Source organism: Notolepis coatsorum, assembly GCF_963971535.1.
Source record: "Notolepis coatsorum genome assembly, chromosome: 1".
NCBI classification, from domain to species: Eukaryota; Metazoa; Chordata; class Actinopteri; order Aulopiformes; family Paralepididae; genus Notolepis; species Notolepis coatsorum.
This window is the reverse complement of record NC_140165.1, coordinates 156,595,314-156,615,148: the sequence shown is the minus strand read 5'-3', so window position 1 is coordinate 156,615,148 and position 19,835 is coordinate 156,595,314. Positions and strand designations below refer to the sequence as shown.

The 19,835-nt window shown below is 43.7% G+C and overlaps 1 protein-coding gene across 1 annotated transcript in view; it reads left to right on the top strand.

The window, feature by feature from the left end:
* Positions 1–19,835, top strand: part of znrf3 (zinc and ring finger 3) — a 202,018-nt gene that overhangs the window by 113,124 nt on the left and 69,059 nt on the right. Inside the window, 1 exon segment of the mRNA XM_084316505.1 lies at positions 12,676–12,798. Coding sequence (XP_084172631.1) covers positions 12,676–12,798 — 123 coding nt within the window.

Genomic DNA, 19,835 nt, shown 5'->3' with positions numbered 1-19,835 from the left:
TAGAGAAGATGGGGTCAGGGGGAGAGAAGATGGGTTTTAGAGGGAGAGAAGATGGGGGGTTAGAGGGAGAGAAGATGGGGGGGTTAGAGAGGGAGATAAGATGGGGGGTTAGAGAGGGAGATAAGATGGGGGGTTAGAGAGGGAGATAAGATGGGGGGGGGGTTAGAGAGGGAGAAGATGGGGGTTAGAGGGAGAGAAGATGGGGGGGTTAGAGAGGGAGATAAGATGGGGGGTTAGAGAGGGAGATAAGATGGGGGGGGTTAGAGAGGGAGAAGATGGGGGTTAGAGGGAGAGATAAGATGGGGGGTTAGAGAGGGAGATAAGATGGGGGGTTAGAGAGGGAGATAAGATGGGGGGGGTTAGAGAGGGAGAAGATGGGGGTTAGAGGGAGAGAAGATGGGGTTAGAGCAGGGGTCCCCAAACTTTTTCCTGTGAAGGCCACATGACTTTTCCCTTCTCTGGTGGGGGCCGGGATCAGTTTGTAACAGAAAAAATTTGACGATCACAGGGGTGCCTAAACGTAAACATTTATTGTTTTCCAGAAAGCCACACATAACCTAATATTAATAACCCTTTCCGGGATATTCACAGAAAACAATCTCAGGAAATAAATAATAACACTTAATGAAATAAATAACACTATTTATGAAATAAAAATACAGTACCTACAGACCACCTGGCTCTAGCTCTGTACTATTTAAAAGCACAGTGCAGGACACACTCAAAGGTTATCGCACCTCAGAGATGGCAGTGGACATGTATGACAGGACAAAGGCCATATGTAATGGCCTTTGGATTGAGGAACATACTACCAGCCAAAGGAGGAAGCAGAAAAGGATGGACGAGTATGTAGTTGTCATCTTGTGGCACAAGCTCAGACCTCAGCTCAGGAGATCAGCTGAGACAGAGACTGTTCTATCCAGTCCTCGACAGAATGCTGCAAGAGCTTGAGAGCAGGTTCTCATGAGTTGGAGAACAACTTATGAGAGGCATACAGGCATGTTATCCAGCCTCAGACCAGTTTCTCTCAGTGGAATTGCTGCAACCCCTCGCCACACATTACAATATCCAACTATTGCCAGAGGAGATCACAGTTGCAAAGTGTTTCCTGGTCAGGACAGGCAGAGATGCAGTCCATACTATCCAAATTGTATTTTCCCTCCTGGATGATAATAATAATAATAATGCATTTTATTTATAAGGCGCCTTTCAGGACACACAAAAAAAAGTCCACAAATCGGTGAATGAAAAAATTATAGGATCAAATGAAAACTACTACTAAAAATGGATGTTTAAAAGTACTAAAAACCAACAAAAAAGATCAAACACTAACAAACATTCAGCACAGACAATGGGGATGCTGCCATCTTAAAAAAAAAAAAAAAAAAAAAAAAAGCTCCGGTGCTCTAGGGGGCCGGGCCAAATGTGGAGGCGGGCCAAATCCGGCCCGCGGGCCGTAGTTTGGGGACCACTGGGTTAGAGGGAGAGAAGATGGGGGGGTTAGAGGGAGAGAAGATGGAGTCAGGGAGAGAAGATGGGTTCAGGGGCAGGGACGTGCACAGGACTTTAGAGGGGCAGGTGCTCAAAGGCTGAAAAGGGCACTACACTTGTGTGTATATTAGGGATGGGTACCGAATTCGGTACTTTTGAGGTACCGAACCGAAACATGTCGGTACTACCGAGTATCGAATCAAGTGAGAAACTGAAGATTAAAAAAAAAAAAAAAAAAAATGTTTTTACTATTTTTTTTTTTTTTTTTACTTTATTTTTTTTTTTTTCTTCTTTTTTCTTTTCATGTCAACGTTCATACGCACAATATATGCTTACCTAGGATTTGACTTGATTCAACAACAAAGCAGTCGGAGCAATGACAAGCCGAAAACTGTCAATTGTAGTTATTTGAAGTTTGGATTTTTTTTTACGACTGAGGTAGGTAAATTAAATTTCTTGAGACTAAAGTACCGAAAAAAGGTACCGTTGGGTACCGGTATCGATTCACAGGTATCGGTTCAAATGTGAAAGGTACCCATCCCTAGTGTATATATTAACCGAGCGAGCGTAGCGTTATTTTTAAGGGCCCTTTTCGGGCGGGGGGGCCCCTTTTTATGAATTTTGGGGGGTTTTGGTGATCAAATATTGAATATTGAACTATAATAATCAGTGCAGGAGCTCACTTATCCTTGAAAGACACTTTTATCACTGACTTAAAAGGCCCATACATCTCCATAAATGTTCAGGGGGGAGGGAATAAGTGCTTACCCTACAGACCCCAAGAAGTGCTGTATATTCTGTATTGTTTAATATAAATGCATTTTTTATTCCAATCCCGATTTGTATTTGAGATTCCCAAATCCCATCGGACTTGACTTCTTCGTGTCCCTCAATGAGTGTAATACTAGCATTCAACTGTATGCGCCACAGCGGTTTCTATCATGATCATCATCACCACCCACGCTATGCATAAAATATATAGGTTCGCGGAGAGGCACGCTGAGGAGGCCGTGCAAACTGCAATCGAATATGGGGCATCTCTCTTTACCTAATATTTTTATTCTATCCTGACATTTTTCAGTTGGAAGGGCAGTCTATATGCGTAACGGTAAATTTTTTTCTTTTTTTTTCTTCAAAAAGGGCACTTTTTTGACGAGGCTCAAAAAGGCAGGTGCTCAAGCACCCCTTGGCCTCTATGTGTGCACGTGCCTGTTCAGGGGGAGAGAAGATGGGTTTAGAGGGAGAGAAGATGGGGGGGGGGGGGGGGGGGGAGAAGATGGGGGGGGGTTTAGAGGGACATAAGATGGGGGGGTTAGATATGGAGAAGATGGGGGTTAGAGGGAGAGAAGATGGAGTCAGGGAGAGAAGATGGGGTTAGAGGGAGAGAAGATGGGGGGGGGGGTTTAGAGGGAGAGAAGATGGGGGGTTAGAGGGAGAGAATATGGGGTTCGAGGGAGAGAAGATGGGGGGGGGGGGTTAGAGGGAGAGAAGGGGTGGTTAGAGGGAGATAAGATGGGGTTAGAGGGAGAGAAGATGGGGGGTTAGAGGGAGAGAAGGAGGTAGGTTAGAGGGAGAGGGGGGGGTAGGTTGAAGTAGTGGTTGTTGGATGATCAAATGCTCGGTGAATTGTGGCACTGACGAAGAAAAATGGCTTGGATGGTGTGACTTGCATTTTGATTTCCTTTGAGTGGGGGGAGAGGAGAAAGAGTTTTGCAGAAGTATGCCCCTGTTTTTGAGCCGTTGGATGGAGACTTAGGGATTTATGCATTTGTCACCTTTTTTTTATTTTTATTTTTATTTTTATAAACCAAGGCATGATTTTCACAGACCTAAAAGTTGGGCAATGTTTGTCTGTTCAAATGTTTGTATACGCAGAGTTTTTTTCTTTGGATTACAATGATTAATGCTGCTTCTATGCAGTCCTCTAACACAAATCCCAATTATACAATTGTAGATGTAACAGTTGTTACTGTTGAAATATATAAATAAATAATAAAACTGATTTCACTGATAAATCTCTGTTGCTCAAAATCACATCAGAGCAAAAACTCCCTCACTGAGCCAAATACAGTATGAAGCTTAACACTTTGACTGCCTAAAAACGATTTACAACGTCTTTGCTGGCGATGCTAAAGTTGCCGGGGGACGCTGTACAGCGTCCTTATATCAATATTTCAAAAATCTGGAATCGGATTCATATTCCCCCTCCGCTGGCCTGAGATTCACCAGCAGGACCCACTGAGCTCTCTGGCGGTTCAGGAGCGCCATCTGGTGGCCGATCGGCGCAACTGCTTAACAGGAAGCGCAGTAGAGGTTTTGCTGGTCGGCCCTATTGCTTCCGGCCACTCGGGATAGGTTCCGGCACTCTAGCTCGTCACTCTACATAGCGATCGATTGCCAATAACTCGATAAACAACATGATTTGGACGTATATACCATTATACAAGCTGGAGATGGACCGGGTAATAATATATCCCATAATGATAAAATTTCTACTCGACGATGATCGCCCAACGGCGCGCGGAGACTGGGGTGAGTTTCAGCGTGTAACGTTACCATCTTCGATACTAACTGCTTTTATCAACATTTGACCCACATTAGATGATTGGTATAACGCTGCCCACGGAATTATAAACGCCCCCTCGCCCATCCGGTCAACATCAGATGACGTGTAGTAACTTCTAGAAGTACGTCTAGTTGGAATTTTTTATATCGCGCTGATTGCCATCAAACTGTATTTCATCATCAATATAATGCATTTGGGGCTATATATCACGTTCTGGAGAAAGTTGCAGAAAGAGATGAAAACATACTTATACATTAGACCATACTTTACTATGAATATGTGAATGAAAAAGTTTAACGTTGCTACACAATGAACAATACATATAGGACTTTGAATGGGCCCTAATAATGGCAATGTAGCAATAGAATTTAAAAAGTTATAGCCCTGCAAAGAAGGGGACTTTCTCCATAGACAAATAGCGCTGGCAATCTATGGTATATCATTAATTTAACCCATGGCAGCCAAAGTGTTAAAGAAAAATCTTAAAGAAATAAATCCTCTAGTGGTGTTGTGGAAAGGAGGTGTGGTCAGTTTGAGTGACAGGTGGAGTTCCCTGCCATGATTTCATTGAGAGAGTCAGTGGCCTGCGTAAGGGGATACCCATGTGAAAGGCTGCCTGCCTGCCTCACCTCGGGGGGGCAGGACGGGCAGGGCAGAACAAGAGATGCCCCCTAGTGGCTTTAGGAGGCTGTTGGATGTTAGATGGGAGGAGAGGAGCAAAGTGGAGCACAGGGTGTTTTCTGGTGGGCAGAGCCCTGGGTGTTTGGGGCCGTACTGGGGGTAGTAACGGCTGCTGGAACTCAAAGAGGGCACAGGCTCAGTCATTTCTGCTGTGTGTGTGTGCACATGCTCTGATTTGCGCACACACTTGCAATGAGTGTGACCCACCTCACAAGATCACCAAAATGTTTCTAATCCCAAACCCTTGTCCTTGAAGTTCCACATTCCAACCATCCTTTCCTCACACCATTCCACCGTCAACCACCAAGAAAAGAAATAAGAGCCCAGTGGTGCAGATAATGGCGCAATGGCCAGCCTGAGCCTCTAAAATATCAACATCGTCCACAACAACAACACAGCCCCCTTTTTTTGGAGTGAGAGAGCCCCCACACAATGGCCCAGTGTTCGGGGCCCAGGGACGCAGGCGGGGCTCTCCACAGTCCTCCAAGCTATTAGACAAGCAAGAGAGAGGTCACAATCACACACCAGCCAGCGCTCTACTTCCTGCTACCCCTCAGAGAGAGAGAGAGAGAGAGGGCGAGAGAGAGAGGGAAAGAGAAGGTGAGAGAGAGGGAAAGAGGGTGAGGGAGAGATAGGGAGAGATAGAGAAAGGGGTGATAGAGAGGTGGAGAGAGAGGGGGAGCGGGAGGGAGGGATAGAGAGGGGGAGAGGGAGGGAGGGAGGGATAGAGAGGGGGTGAGGGAGAGAGGGAAAGAGGGTGAGGGATAGAGGGGGGAGAGGGATGGATGTATAGAGAGGGAGGGAGGGATGGAGAGTAGAGCCATATGGAATCCGCGATCACGGAATCGCGGACGGAATCGTGGAATTGAGCAATAAAAATGGAAACAACTATAAATATTATTATTATTATTTTTTTTTATGCTGTGGGACTTGTACAGCACTTTGTTCAACTTTGTCAGTGCTGTAAAGTTTAAACCCTTTTAAATCTTAGACAAACAAAACACTTTGCTTTCATGAAATATTGTAAGCAGTCATTTGAGGCTTTATAAAAGCAGCACAATGAACACAAATCTGTCAGTGCCGAGTCCGACCTCATCTTAAATAACAAAACAGCATTGCTTGTTGTAGTTAACAAAGAGAGGCAGAGTTGATTTTGCAAAAATATATATAATATTTTTTTTGTTAATCTAATTTTATTTTCATATTCTAATCCCATGCCCATCGAACGAAGCTTCGAAGTATTTAAGACAGCCCTATTAAATGGACTGTTATATCTTATTAAATTGTGGACATTTATTCATTCCCACTTATTAGACACTATTTCTGATGGTAAAATGAGTGTACAAAGCAAAATACAGAATTCTGAAATTATTAAAACAGAAAAAACAGAATTTTGAAAAAGAATTAATGGAATTTGGAAAAAAATTAAACTGATTTCATATGGCTCTAATAGAGAGACAGAGGGAGGGATAGAAAGTGTGAGAGAGAGTGAGCAGGGCTGTACGCTAAGCTTTTTCACTAGGGGCACACTTGCCCCTAAATGAGAAATTTAGGGGCAAAAAATATTTCTTATCCTCACCCATCATATGTTTACCGCAGCAAGAGCAGTAAAAAAGAAAAAAAGAGGATTTACGAAAAGGTGCTTGACCTTGCGTTGACAGTGGCCTGCCCTTTTCCCTTTCATTGTTATTAGAAGGATGTTCTGATGAAGACCCTCAGTAATGCCAAAGTCTCAAGAGAAGTCTGCTCACTCCGCTGCCATCCTGATGGCGGCAATTAACAAGACTTAACGAGACCTGACCCCTTCTATACATGTGCCATCCAGTGATTTCTTTTTTTTGAAAACTTTGTTTATTGAAGTTTTTTTTCGTTGCAATATGAGATGAGCACAAGGTCACATTGTACACATATATGCCAGACGTATTGCACATATCTACATATAAGTAGTCAAAATATAGGTCTGTTGAATGTAGACAATATACATATTGCACAAAGCTACATATAGTTAGTCAAAATATAGGTCTGTTGGATAAACAATATACCTATTGCACAAAGCTATGTATAAATAAACAGAATATAGGTCTGTTGAATGTAAATAATATACATATTGCACATGGCTACGTATAAGTAGTCAAAGAAGTATAGGTCTGTTGAATATATAGACTAAAGAGAATACACCACAAAATAAATATAGATGTTTCAGACATAGTCAATTAAACAGATATGTACACTCAGGACAAGCACTGTACAGCAGGAATAGAGGAATGGAACATTTTTATTTTTTTTTTAAATAAGAAGGTAGACATCGGTTACATTTGCACATGTAGATAGGTCAATCGACTGGACTGTGCTAGGCTAGGAGTGAGCATTATTTATGGGGGGTCGATTGAACCTTGTTCCCCAACATAGGTAAAGAAACAACCCCATGTTTTATAAAATCTAGCTGTAGAACCCCTTATGACACACCTTATTTTCTCCATCTTGAGGAAGTGCAAAATATCCCTGAGCCACATAGAGTGAGATGGAGGAGTGGGTGACTTCCAATGCAGTAAAATGAGACGTCTAGCCAGGAGAGTAACAAATGCTACCAGGTCAGCTTTATATCGTGGCAGAGACAGAGTAGTAGGGGAGATAGAGACACCAAAGCAAGCAGTTATGGCAGTCGGGCTGATTGGGATCTCAATACTATTTGAGATAGTTTCAAATATTTCAGACCAAAAGTTATGCAGGGAAGGGCAGGACCAAAACATGTGACTATGTGTAGCAGGGGCACGGTGGCATCTGTCACAGGTGGGATCAATGTTGCCATAGATCTTGGCTAGCCTGACTTTAGTAAAGTGTGAACGGTGAACAATTTTACATTGGATCAGTCCGTGCCTGGCACAAATTGAAGAGGAGTGGACCCGGTGTAGAATATCCTCCCACAGGTCTTCTGTGATGTCCTCACCCAGGTCCTCCTCCCATCTACTCCTGATCTTTTCTAATGAGGTAGGACGCAGTGAGGAAATCAAGCCATACAGGACAGATATAATACCCTTTGTGACCAGTGTAGGCTTCAGTAAAGTGTCAATAGGAGTGGCTTCTGGGAGTTTGGGGAACTGTGGGTTGATATTACTTACAAAACTGCGGACTTGCAAGTATCTGAAGAAATGTGACCTCGAAAGAGAAAACTTGTCAGACAGTTGTTCAAATGATGCAAAAATATTTTCTATATATAAATCACTGAACGTTCTAATACCAAGAGGGGACCAGGAGAGAAAAGCTCTATCCATCACAGAGGGGGGGAAGACAGGGTTAGCTGTAATTGGAGCTAGTAAAGAAAAAGATTGTAAACCAAAATGTCGTCTGAACTGATTCCATATCCTGAGTGTTGATTTGACAATGATATTTTTAGAGTAGGGAGAGGTGGGAAAAGGTAGAGTTGCGTGAGCCAGAGCAGCCAGTGAGGCAGGGCTGGAAGACGAGGATTCCAAAAGCAACCATACAGGGGATGAAGGTGCGTCTTCAAACCTTGCCCAATGTTGTAGTGCTCTAAAGTTGGCTGCCCAATAATAGAATTTAAAATTGGGCAGAGCCATCCCTCCCAGAGACTTTGGTCTTTGTAGGAGGGCTTTACCGAGCCTAGGGACTCTCCTATTCCAGATGAACTGCGACACCAAACTGTCAATTTTCTGGAAGAATGCTTGTGTGAGAAAGATGGGTAAACATTGAAAAAGGTATGAGAATTTTGGCAGAGTTCATTTTAACTGAGTTGACTCGTGCCGTTAAGGACAGGGGTAATAGCGACCATCGTTCAAAGTCTTTATGCAGTTTGCTTAACAAAGGGGAGAAGTTAAATTTAAATAAATCCTTAAATTTGTCTGTGAAACGAATGCCAAGATATGTGAAGCCAAGTGGGGACATTTTAAAGGGCAAAGTATGTAAGGGGTAATTTCGACCTTCAGCATTCAGAGGGAATAGCTCACTTTTATCTAAGTTTAGTTTATATCCTGATATTTCACCGAATGAACTGAAAACATCAAGGGCAGCTGGAATAGAGACAGAGTGATTCGATACATATAAAAGCAAGTCATCCGCATAAAGTGTAGTCTTCTGTTCGATGCCAAACCTATGAATACCAGTTATGTTAGGATTTGATCTGAGAGCAATGGCCAATGGTTCTATTGCGATATTAAATAATAAGGGACTCAAATTGCAGCCTTGCCGAGTAGAGCGAAAGAGAGGGAAATATTCAGAATGTGTGTTGTTGGTTCTGACTGAGGCTATAGGGGAGGTATAGAGCAGTTTCACCCAGGTGATAAATGTTTTACCAAAGCCAAATCTCTCCATGGTGTAGAATAGGTAGCTCCACTCCACCCGGTCAAAAGCCTTCTTGGCATCTAGTGATATCACAGCTTCTGATATTGAGGAAGAAGAGGGATTATACATGATATTAAGAAGCCGTCTAGTGTTAAAAGAAGAGTACAGTTTTTTTATGAATCCAGTCTGATCTGGGGAAATAATAGAGGGTAGTACCGATTCTAAACGCATAGATAGTAGTTTGGAAAGAAGCTTTAAATCCACGGATAGCAAACTTATAGGATGGTAGCTCCCACATAGGAGAGGGTCTCTGTTCTTCTTCAAGATTAAGGAAATTGTGGCCTGAGTAAGTGTATGGGGCAATTTAAAACAGCAGAAGGATTCATTGTACATATCAATAAGAAGTGGCGCCAATTTGCCAAAAAACTTCCTATAGAATTCGATTGGGTAACCATCAGGGCCTGGGCATTTACCTGCCTGCATGTTGTGAGCAGCCTCTTCAATCTCCTCTATTGTGATAGGCTCATCCAGTTTCACCGCTGAGTCGGAGTCAACTTTAGGAATATCAAGAGAGTCAAAAAAGTTGCTAAAGGCAGACGGGTCAGTGGGTTGTTCTGCAGCATAGAGAGATGAGTGGAAGTTTTTAAATTGTTCATTCATTTCTTTGGGATCTGTAGTTCTGCCTGTTGGAGTTTGGATTTGTGGTATTTGATGCATCCAGTGATTTCTGCCAGAGTCCTTGGTTACCATGGCAACCACTCAAGATTATTAATTTTAAACATATATAAAAAAATATTATTCACCTCGAAATGCGGTTCAACATAAAATAGCATCATCACATTTATTTTCTCTGAACATGTTTGTTTTGTAGCAAGTAGTTTCGTTGTTGCCGCCATCTTTAGTGTCGTGAATTTCTCCGACTCGGAGTGCTCCGTCTCATTATACAGACTCTCTGGTAAAACCGCAGTCCCTTTCATCTCTCGTTATATCAACACGGGCTGTGTGTGGGAGGTCCGGCGATGCATTCAAGGATGTGCTGTTTTCCCCCCCTTTCCTTCTAAAGGTTTATTTCAGATTATGTGAATTTTTTTAAAGAACGTGTGCGAGTCAGTGCTTTCATAGGCATGTGTTCCTCTTATGTCTTGAGCATTCCTCTCAATATAAATGCCCTCAGGGCTGACATTGTCTAACATTTTTGCATCTGCCATTCCTCCATGCCTCTCGACTATTAATGTGCAAAGCTGTTGGTGTGAGCAATCCGATGTCTTCATCAGATTTCATCCCCAAGGCGGAAAGAAAAGAGCCAGAGCTGCGGAACAGCAGGACGGCACACTTTGTCCACATTCCTACCCTATGACATATCCGTCCTTCAACCATTTCCATTTGACCCCCATGCTCTAAAACGAACCCCTCCCCCCAAAAAAGCCTCAGGTCATTGGCTTGACCTTTGGGCCTTATGGCGCTGGAGTGACTGGGTGCTTCTGAATACCTCTTCAATTGGCCTGCTGCACGCCCAGCCTGCTCCCAAAGTGATGAAGTGGGGTTCAAAGGTCGGGGGTCATCAGAGGGAGAAGGGTATCTGGGGTCATCGACTGTGGCCCCCGGGGCAAGGGTGGACTTGAGGGCTCCGGCGCCACAACGCTGGCTGATTGGGGTGCTGTGGTCATCGGGTTAATAGGATAAGTGGCATGCAGGTCAGTATGGCCCAGTTTTCATACTAATACAGGAGCCCTGGTGTCCTCTGTTGTCAGGGTGGGATCCGGGGCTTTGGGCCTACGTTTGCGAACAGGTTTAATCCAACGTAGTAATGTAAGATGGTAATTAAGTACACTGTTTTGTGTAAATCATAGCACACAACAGCTGTTGATTCCCCCCAATGTCTTTGGTTTAATGCTGTTTTGACTGTAATACTGTAATAGTGTAATGTACCTTTATCGATTTGATTTGGTCCATTTGATAAGCGATGACCCGCTGCGATCGTTAGCTTATCTGCTTAGATTACGAAGCAAGTTGAGATCTCGTGACATAGATTTCCTTTGAGTGCGCAGGCCAGCACATGCACAACGGCGTATGGTTTTCAAAGAGAAAGCCCGACTATGGTTTTTCAAAGAGTACGCCTGTAGCGGTCTATTGATGTCATAAAGTGGATGGCACATGCCTTCTATTTTCAGTCTTGCAACGTCGGAGGCAAAGTGTAGATTCTCTAAATGAATCATTAATTGAATCATCTCTCCCTGCCTCCTCACCATCTCCCCGCTGTCTTTCCAGATCCAGCACAATTAAGAAAGCTCAAATAAAGTAGCTAAAGAGCTTTGAGATGAATGCTTTCGTAGGTCTGTAATTATAGGGGCTGCCACCTCCTTTCCCGGGCCTACGGAGTGAGTGAGTCAGTGTTTGTCATGTCTGTCATCCTTTAGTCCTAATCTACTCTGCAGACATCCTCCAGGCATGGGGCTCCACATAGCTTTGCGGCAGGGAGAACTAGGCCAATTTAGTGGCCTTAACTATAATGGCTAGGACCACTTACTGTAAGATACTCTGATAGACACTAGGCATATGTGCACCAGTGTGGCCCTTCACCACCCATTCCTTTAATGAGAAATAGTCATCTACCCTCGTTCTAGTGCGCCTCCATGAAGCCACGGAGGACGACAGACGGCTGAAATGGCAGAGTCTCTGAGGCTGCATGAGTGAGGTTTTTTGCTGTGTTCCTTTTAATAAGCCTTGTGGCTACGGCTCATTAAAGTGGGCATATAATGGATCAATCCCTTTCATCAGTGGAACCATCAAAGCTCATAAATCACAGCTTTGTCCTTTGAAAAGTCCAGTTTACGGTGCATAGCTTTCCTTTTGACAAGTCCAGTTGAACAGTGCATAGCGATGAGGATAGAACGCTCTACTGTATGTTTAGATCCTACATGGCTCCACCACACACAGTGGGCACTTCAGAGACCTTTAATGCTCTTAAGCTCTTATGATTCATTATGGAAAATAGGTGACAAGTGGATTATCAGCGGTTGTGCTCCCTCAAACGGGCGCCATCCAGGAGAGATTAGCTCACTTGTGAGCTGGTATTTGATTTTACCCTACGCCTGGAGTAAATCTATAAGCCCACCAGGCCAGATTCTATTGTAGCTCCATGCATCTTGGGAGGGCGGCCTTTTATGTCGTATCATGTCGTGTCAAAAGCGTCTGGACACACTGTACGTGACAGAGCTTGTGTTTTTTTCCCCCTCTGCTTGAGGAATTTCTGAGTGAAATGCCATGCTTGCATGTGACCTTTCTGACATGGTGTTTCACAGCGAGCATGCTGTTTTCCCCCCACAGTGTGCACAGGACTGCCGCCGTGGGCTATGCATGTCAAACTGTGGTCACTCATCCACTCACTCAAGTCACAGATGATATCTGGCACTCACACACGGGTGATCTGACGGGGACGTTTGGTCGGACGCGTGCGCAGTCAGTTAGTGCCATGGGCCTACACGGTTTGGTTGTATCACTGACATCTGGGTTGAAATTTACAATATTGCACCAAGGGTTACGGCCAGGGTGTCTCCTATCACCGTTCAGGTTTCCCCCATCCCAAATTGTATTTCAATGACAGTGGTGTTAATCTCCTTTTATTTTCCTTCCTCCAGATGCATCCTTTGGGACTTTGTAACAACAACGACGAGGAGGACCTATACGAGTACGGCTGGGTGGGAGTGGTGAAGCTGGAGCAACCCGAACTGGACCCCAGTTGTCTCACGGTTCTGGGAAAGGTAAGGAACTGGTTGTTATGGCAATTTGGAAACTTTTCTTCATGTTCCTAATGCAGCACCAGTGACATCAATGACACAGATCAGAAGAGTCAATTGACACGGCTGTGAACAGGAAGTGGAATATTTGGCCATTAGTACGTAGAGACATGCAGGGGCACTGCCAATGTAAACTAGCCTTTTGGCTACAATTGGGTACATTTACATTCTATTTTATAAAATGTTCCTTAACACTTTGGATGCCACGCCATGTTTTCCTTTTTACCCCCTTGATGCCTAAACCCACTCCAATGTTAACTTAATATCGCCTAATCTATGTTTTAAATTATGGTTATGTGTCTAATCTGCCTGTCGCTTATCAAAGACTAATTTTCCAGTCAACATTGTCAAGGCAGATTGTTTTTTTATCGTTTCATTTCCGTTTGATAGCATTTTGAAAATCACTCGTTTTCGCGGAAAAAACAACCCTATGATGATAATCGTCTTTTACTGAAATATTCCAGAACGTTGTCATTTGTCGGCCTATTTATGAATCGTTTTCAAATAGACGCTAGATGATCGATAGTATATGTGTGCGCACGCACGCTCGTGCCGCGTGCTGATAATCGCTGCTCTTATTTCCTGATGGCTTTTACAGTGAAACAGCAATATCACATATAGTGGAAACGCTTATATCTCTGTGAAAACGAGTCTGATTATCCTAAGACTGATAACATAGATTCCTTACCTGACATCAGATGGTATCCAAATGGTATATTCCAATTCCTGATCACCATTCGAAAAAATCGATAATTGTATTGATCCACCGTGTGTACAGTATAACACATATTCGCCGTGGCACCAAGGTTCCAGAATGAACTCTGGTAGACCCCGGTTACATCAGTGAGAAGTAAAATGTGGAGTCAGAAATCCGTTCTCCCATTCACTTTCATTGAGTCCAATCCAAAAGGGTGATTTACCATCTGGGAGACGATAGGGGTGCTTTTTTCACATCTGAGCGCCGGCGGTGCCTGGATATCCAACGGTAGGCTCGCTTGATGCAATATGATTTCAGATCGCTAATAAAAAAAAACAGATAAATCTCGTGATGGGCATTCAACGGTCGGGGGGGTAAACCCGAGAAATCTCGGGCGTGGCATCCAAAGTGTTAATGTACGTTGTCCCTCTAACAAATAAACTGAAACTGAGCACAGATGCATAGGCTGCATGGTTTGATACAAAAAAATCGTCTGATCCTGTACATCTAGAATACGGGTTCCCCTTCACCACAGTTTGGCAAGTGAAAACAACCCCCCCTCTCTCTCTCCTCTCTCTCTATCTCTCTCCACTTAATTAAAACATTGTATGTATTATTTATCTGTGATCTCCGGGTTGTCAAGGAAACAATTCACGGTAGGATGGTTTTGTTTTGTTTTGTTTTTCACTTCTCTTCACCGGGAGAATGAGATGAACTGAATTCCTCCCTTGTCTCTCACCAACCCCTCTCTCTCCCTCCTCCCACCCCTTTTCACCCAGACCCCTCTGGAGTCTCCGAGTGGTATTTTATCATGCTTTAATTAAGTGTTCTTCTTAATGGAATGTACCAACGCTCCCTGGAGGATGGGGGTGGGGGGTGAGGCTATCGTCTCATTTATCCCGTGCATGCCCGGTGACAGAAAGAGGGCACCCATTCATAATTTAAGGAGCCCTTGTGCTGTATAGACATGCTAATGGTGCACTTTCTCTGGCGATGGTTGCCGCTAGCTAGCCAACGCATACTCTGAGGCCTGAAAGCTGACCTAATGTTCATCTGAAGCACTCAAACCCCTCTCTTAACTGTACCTCAGAATAGAGCATTGTCACTGATGGCGTCACTTCAGAAAATAGCCTCTGTGTCGTTTACATGCCTTCTTTATATCTGAGGAGCATGCAGAGGAGACCTAAGGAGTCCATTACCAATAGTTCTGGACTCTGTTATTTCTCTAGTCGTCCTTTTTGGAGGATCCGGTTGTTTAGTTTTAGCCAATTGTCGTTCCTTGATCAAGTTTTTTTAAATGATCTGTGATTTTGGGCAAGGGGCCTTTCTTGTTTTCGGCCAAGTAGTAAGCAGGGCTGGACCTCCGGTCGACCCGGGGGCAGATAAAAATAGGGTCATGGAGGATATAAATAAATTTTGGGACAAATTTGGGAGGAGAGAAAACGTTACAATGAATGGAGATGAAAATGAAACTGACCGCATATTTTGTGTAGCAGCACACATTTCTTATTAAACCTCATTGACAATATACTTCCACACACACACACGCCTGTCACCGCCGGTATTGACTGTCAAGAGTGATACACAATGGCAATGACATCCCGTGTGGGGATACTGCAATTTCTTTACGTCAAGGGAATGCACAGCAGAGCCAGACCCTGAACTGCCAGCCTCTGACCTCACGACAGCAGCAGCTGCAACAGGGAATTCAACCCAAGCCCATGAGGTAGTTAAGCTTTCTGCTAGTATTAATGTTATCAGTTAATGTTGGACTGTTTGGTGTTAACACTTTGAGTGCCAGCAGGGGGCGCACGATTTAGCGCTTGAGTGCCGGTGCTCTATTCAATGAGAGGACGAGCACATTTGCGAATGCATAAACTATATCTTAAATTATGGCTATGTGTCTAATACGCCTGTCGCTTATCAATGACTTGTTTGCAGTCAACATTGTCAAACCCGATTGTTTTTTAATCGGTACATTTCTGTTTTATACCATTTTGAAAAACATTCGTTTTTGGAAACTTCCAGAAAAAAAGGTGATTCTGCAGGAATCGCCCTTTAGTGGAATACACAAAACACGTTGTCATTTTTCGGCCTATTTATGAATCGTTGTCAAATAAACGCTAGATTATCGATACTATATGTGTACTTATGCACGCTAGAGAAGCGGGCTGAAAAATCGATTATCCATTTCCTGATCAGCACACACACACGCACACACACATATGGGACACGCTGATATATAGGTGAAAAAAACTCTGATTATCCCAAGACTGGTAAAATAGATTCCTTACCTCAGATCAGATGTTCTCCAAAAAGATTATTCCAATTCCTGATCGCCATTCCAAATATCGATCGCGTTTATTGATCCAACGCTGGGTACTGGAAACACATATTCCACGCGGTTCTGAGGCTCGGCAATGAATGGGATCGGCTCAGGTTACATGCCTGATAAGAAAAATTTGGATTCCGGATTCTTTTTTTCCCATCCATTTCATTCAATTCAATCCAATGGGTGCAATACCATCCGGAGAGACGATAGGGGGCGGGATTTTCCCTGTTCGAGCTCAGAGAGAGCCCCAATGGTAACGTGAGGCTAGATTGATGAAAAATGAATGGAAATCGCTAATAAAAAAAAGCGATTAAATAACGCGATTTCTCGTCGTTGGCACTCAACGCATGGCATGAAATAACGAGATTTCTCGTGGCTGGCACTCAAAGTGTTAATGATAAAACATTACTGTTGCTTGCTAGCTAACTAGTCAGCAGCCAACATTACCCTGATACAATGAGCTGACGATAACGTTAACATTAGGTAACGTTAACTATGTGGAGTCAAAACTCTGCTAGTATCTCTTCCAGCTTCCACAGATTCAACAATGTTGTGGCATTAATGATGTCTTCAGTCTCTTCAGTCCACACATTTTCTCCTGATATAGCCAGATAATGCAACTAGTATTATTGTGAACTGAAAGTTAAATTCTACCGTAAAACCATGAAATATTAGGGCTGCATGATTGTCCAGTCTGAGTCTTAATTTAGTAACGACAGAGCTCTGCTCATAGCGCAGACTGATGATGTGAGTGCTGGTGACTGTTCAGTGATTGATGACAGACGTTCTCAGTCAATACTCACTTAGCATCTCTCTCTCTCTCTCTGGATCTGGTGATATGAACATGCAACTGTACAATATCTGCACTTGTTAACCCTTTCTCTGCCACGCTTATATCCATCAATGTTTGATCACTGCCAGCTCTATTTGTCTATGGAGATGTTCACCTACTTTGCAGGGCTATAACTTTTTAAATTGTATTGCTAAATTGACATTACTATGGCCCATCGATTAGCTATTGTTCAGGGTGTAGGAACGTTTTACTTTTTCATTCACACATTCATATAAAAATACTGTCTAGAGTATAAATATGTTTTTATCGTTTTCTGCAGTAATTCTTAGAACGTGAGATATAGCCATTTATGCATAATTATATTACATCATCAAATGCAGTTTGCTAGCGATTGACGTCAGATTAAAGATTTCAATTGTACAAGGTCCTAAACGTCATGACTCATCATCTGATGTTGACCGGAGGGGGGGGGGGGGGCGTTTATAATGCAATGACCGACGTTAAATGAATCATGTAGTATGGGTGATATATTGATCATAGCAGTTTGTATGGATAATAATAATCAAAAACGCTGAAACTCACCGCAGCTTCCTCATAGCGATGGGGGATGATACTGGAGCAAAAAGTTCGCTATTATGGGATGTTGATCTAGATGAACCATTTCCGGGTTGTATAATAATATATATGTCCAAATAACGTTGTTTATTGATTTATGGCAACCGATCGATTATCCAGTGTGTCAAGATGGAGTCCCGGGAGCGATCGTGAGTGGCGGACGGAATAGGGGGGACACCAAGCACTTCCGGCCCCACTTACTCACTTCCGGTTTGGCGATCGGCCACCAGGTGGCGATATTGAACCGTTGGAGAGTTGAGTGGAGATCCCCAGCACTCGAGAAAGGATCCGTCGGTGAAATATGATTACCATGACAGATTTTTTAAATATTGATCTCAAAGACTCTGTAAAACGTCATTGGCAGATTACGCATGGCGAGGAATGACGTCTTAACACGTCATTGGCGATTAAAGGGTTAATCAGATGCCTATTACTACTGTACCATATAGAAGTGCTTCTTGTGCTGTTCTTGACATGGCAATGTTCTCATCTATTTTTCTGCCATCTCTGATTGCACATCAAGGCATAGTTTTCTTACTGCATCAGACATAGGCCTTGATATCATCACATACATTGGCTTATCACTATTGTCATAATTCATTTTTCTGTTCTTATTTGATCTGAACAATGACGACAATGTAGAAAAACTAAAACTGGGGACGGTCCGCGTGCATTTTGGGACGGCTTAGATTGTATTTCGGGACGGTTACAGGAGTGAGAGTTAGTTAAGAGCCCTGTAATTTAAGGAAAAACACATTCTTGGTACGCTCTCCATCTCCTATCATCCATTTTGAAAGCCCAGCCGTTCAGTTTTAGAGAACACACTTGAACTACACCAAGCTGGTAATTTCTGAGGAATTTAGGTATGGCGCTTTGCTCAGGGGCATTGTGGCAAGGATGGACACCGATGATGCAGGGACTTGAACTAGTGACCTTTTGGCCTCCAGTGAGTCTCGGTAACCTCTAGGCCACTTTGTTATTCCTGTCAGGGTCTTGTCTGGTCAATTTAGATTCCACTCAATTATGGCATCCCAGTGAACGCACAAATTTGATTCGCAGAAGAAAGGGTGTGTGTGGGGGGGGGGGGGGGGGGGGGGGTGCTTGTGTTTACGCTAATCCAAGTCTAAATATAAAGTGGCTGGGAACGCGGGGGCCCCCCAGCTGTGCCCTGGCCCCTGGCAGGCGTCTGTCAAGATGCAACAATGGGCTTTCCATCCCCTAATTACAACCCTGGTTGGTTGAAAATTATGCCGCGCCTGCCCTTGTTTTAAGTACCTAATAAGAGCGGGCGCATGCAGCCAGTCACCGGGATCACTTTCAAAATGTGATGTGAGGAATCATGGCAGGCTAAAGCAGGCTGCTGGATCCAAACGGACCAAAAGGGTGGAACTCTTTCACCAGAACCGGGCTCCACCCTTTGGGAGGCGGGGTGTTCTCCTCCGCTGCTCCCTGCCTCAGGTCCTCTCTTTGCACACGGCCAGAGCAACTGTGACGGTGTTGACTCTCTTGAAATACAACAGAGAACCCACCTGTTATGTTTGTATCTGTTTTTTTTGTTTTGCTGCTGCATTTCAATCCCATCTCTGACACAAAATATGTCCCCCATCCGTTATTTGACCATACAGTATATATTTTGACTTGCAGATGGAAAATATGCCTTTTCCAGTCGTAACTCAAAATGATAGATTTTGTACTACTCAGGTTTAGTTGGCATGTAATAAGTCTATCCTTGTATCAAGAGCTCATCAATAATAATAATCTCCCAATTCCACAGTGTGGTTTTCAATGGTTGGGTGGCTGCACCTTAAAGTAAATGTTTTATTGTTGTTGTCCATGAGCAAGGCACTTAACCTCTAACTGCTCTTAATGAGCAGGTTGGCATCTTGCTTGGTTGCCTCTGCCGTCAGTGTGTGAGTGAATGGGTGAATGTGAGGCATAAGTTGTAAAGCGCTTTGGACAAATGCAGTGTATTTACTAGGGATGCACAATATTGATTTTTTGACACCGATACCGATAACTTTATGCTCCTCAAGCCGATAACCGATACCGATAACCGATATTTATTGTATTATTTTTTTTTTTAAATGTATATATATATTTTTTGATCAAATTTTCTTTTTTCAACATATCACAATACAATAATAATCATACATACCAGCCAGGCAGCGCCGTTTGCTCCCGGGACGAATAGCCACGGTAGTTAGCCAGAAACCAGCCAGACAGAGACGTTAGCCCCCGAGACGAGTAGCTACATTAGTTAGCCAGCAACCAGCCAGACAGAGACGTTAGCTCCCGAGACGAGTAGCTATGTTAGTTAGCCAGCAACCAGCCAGGCAGCGCCGTTAGCTCCCGGGATCAGTAGCTACGTTAGTTAGCCAGCAACCAGCCAGACAGAGACGTTCGCTCCCGAGACGAGTAGCTACGTTAGTTAGCCAGCAACCAGCCAGACAGAGACGTTAGCTCCTGAGACGAGTAGCTACGTTAGTTAGCCAGCAACCAGCCAGGCAGCGCTGTTAGCTCCCGGGATGAGTAGCTACGTTAGTTAGCCAGCAACCAGCCAGGCA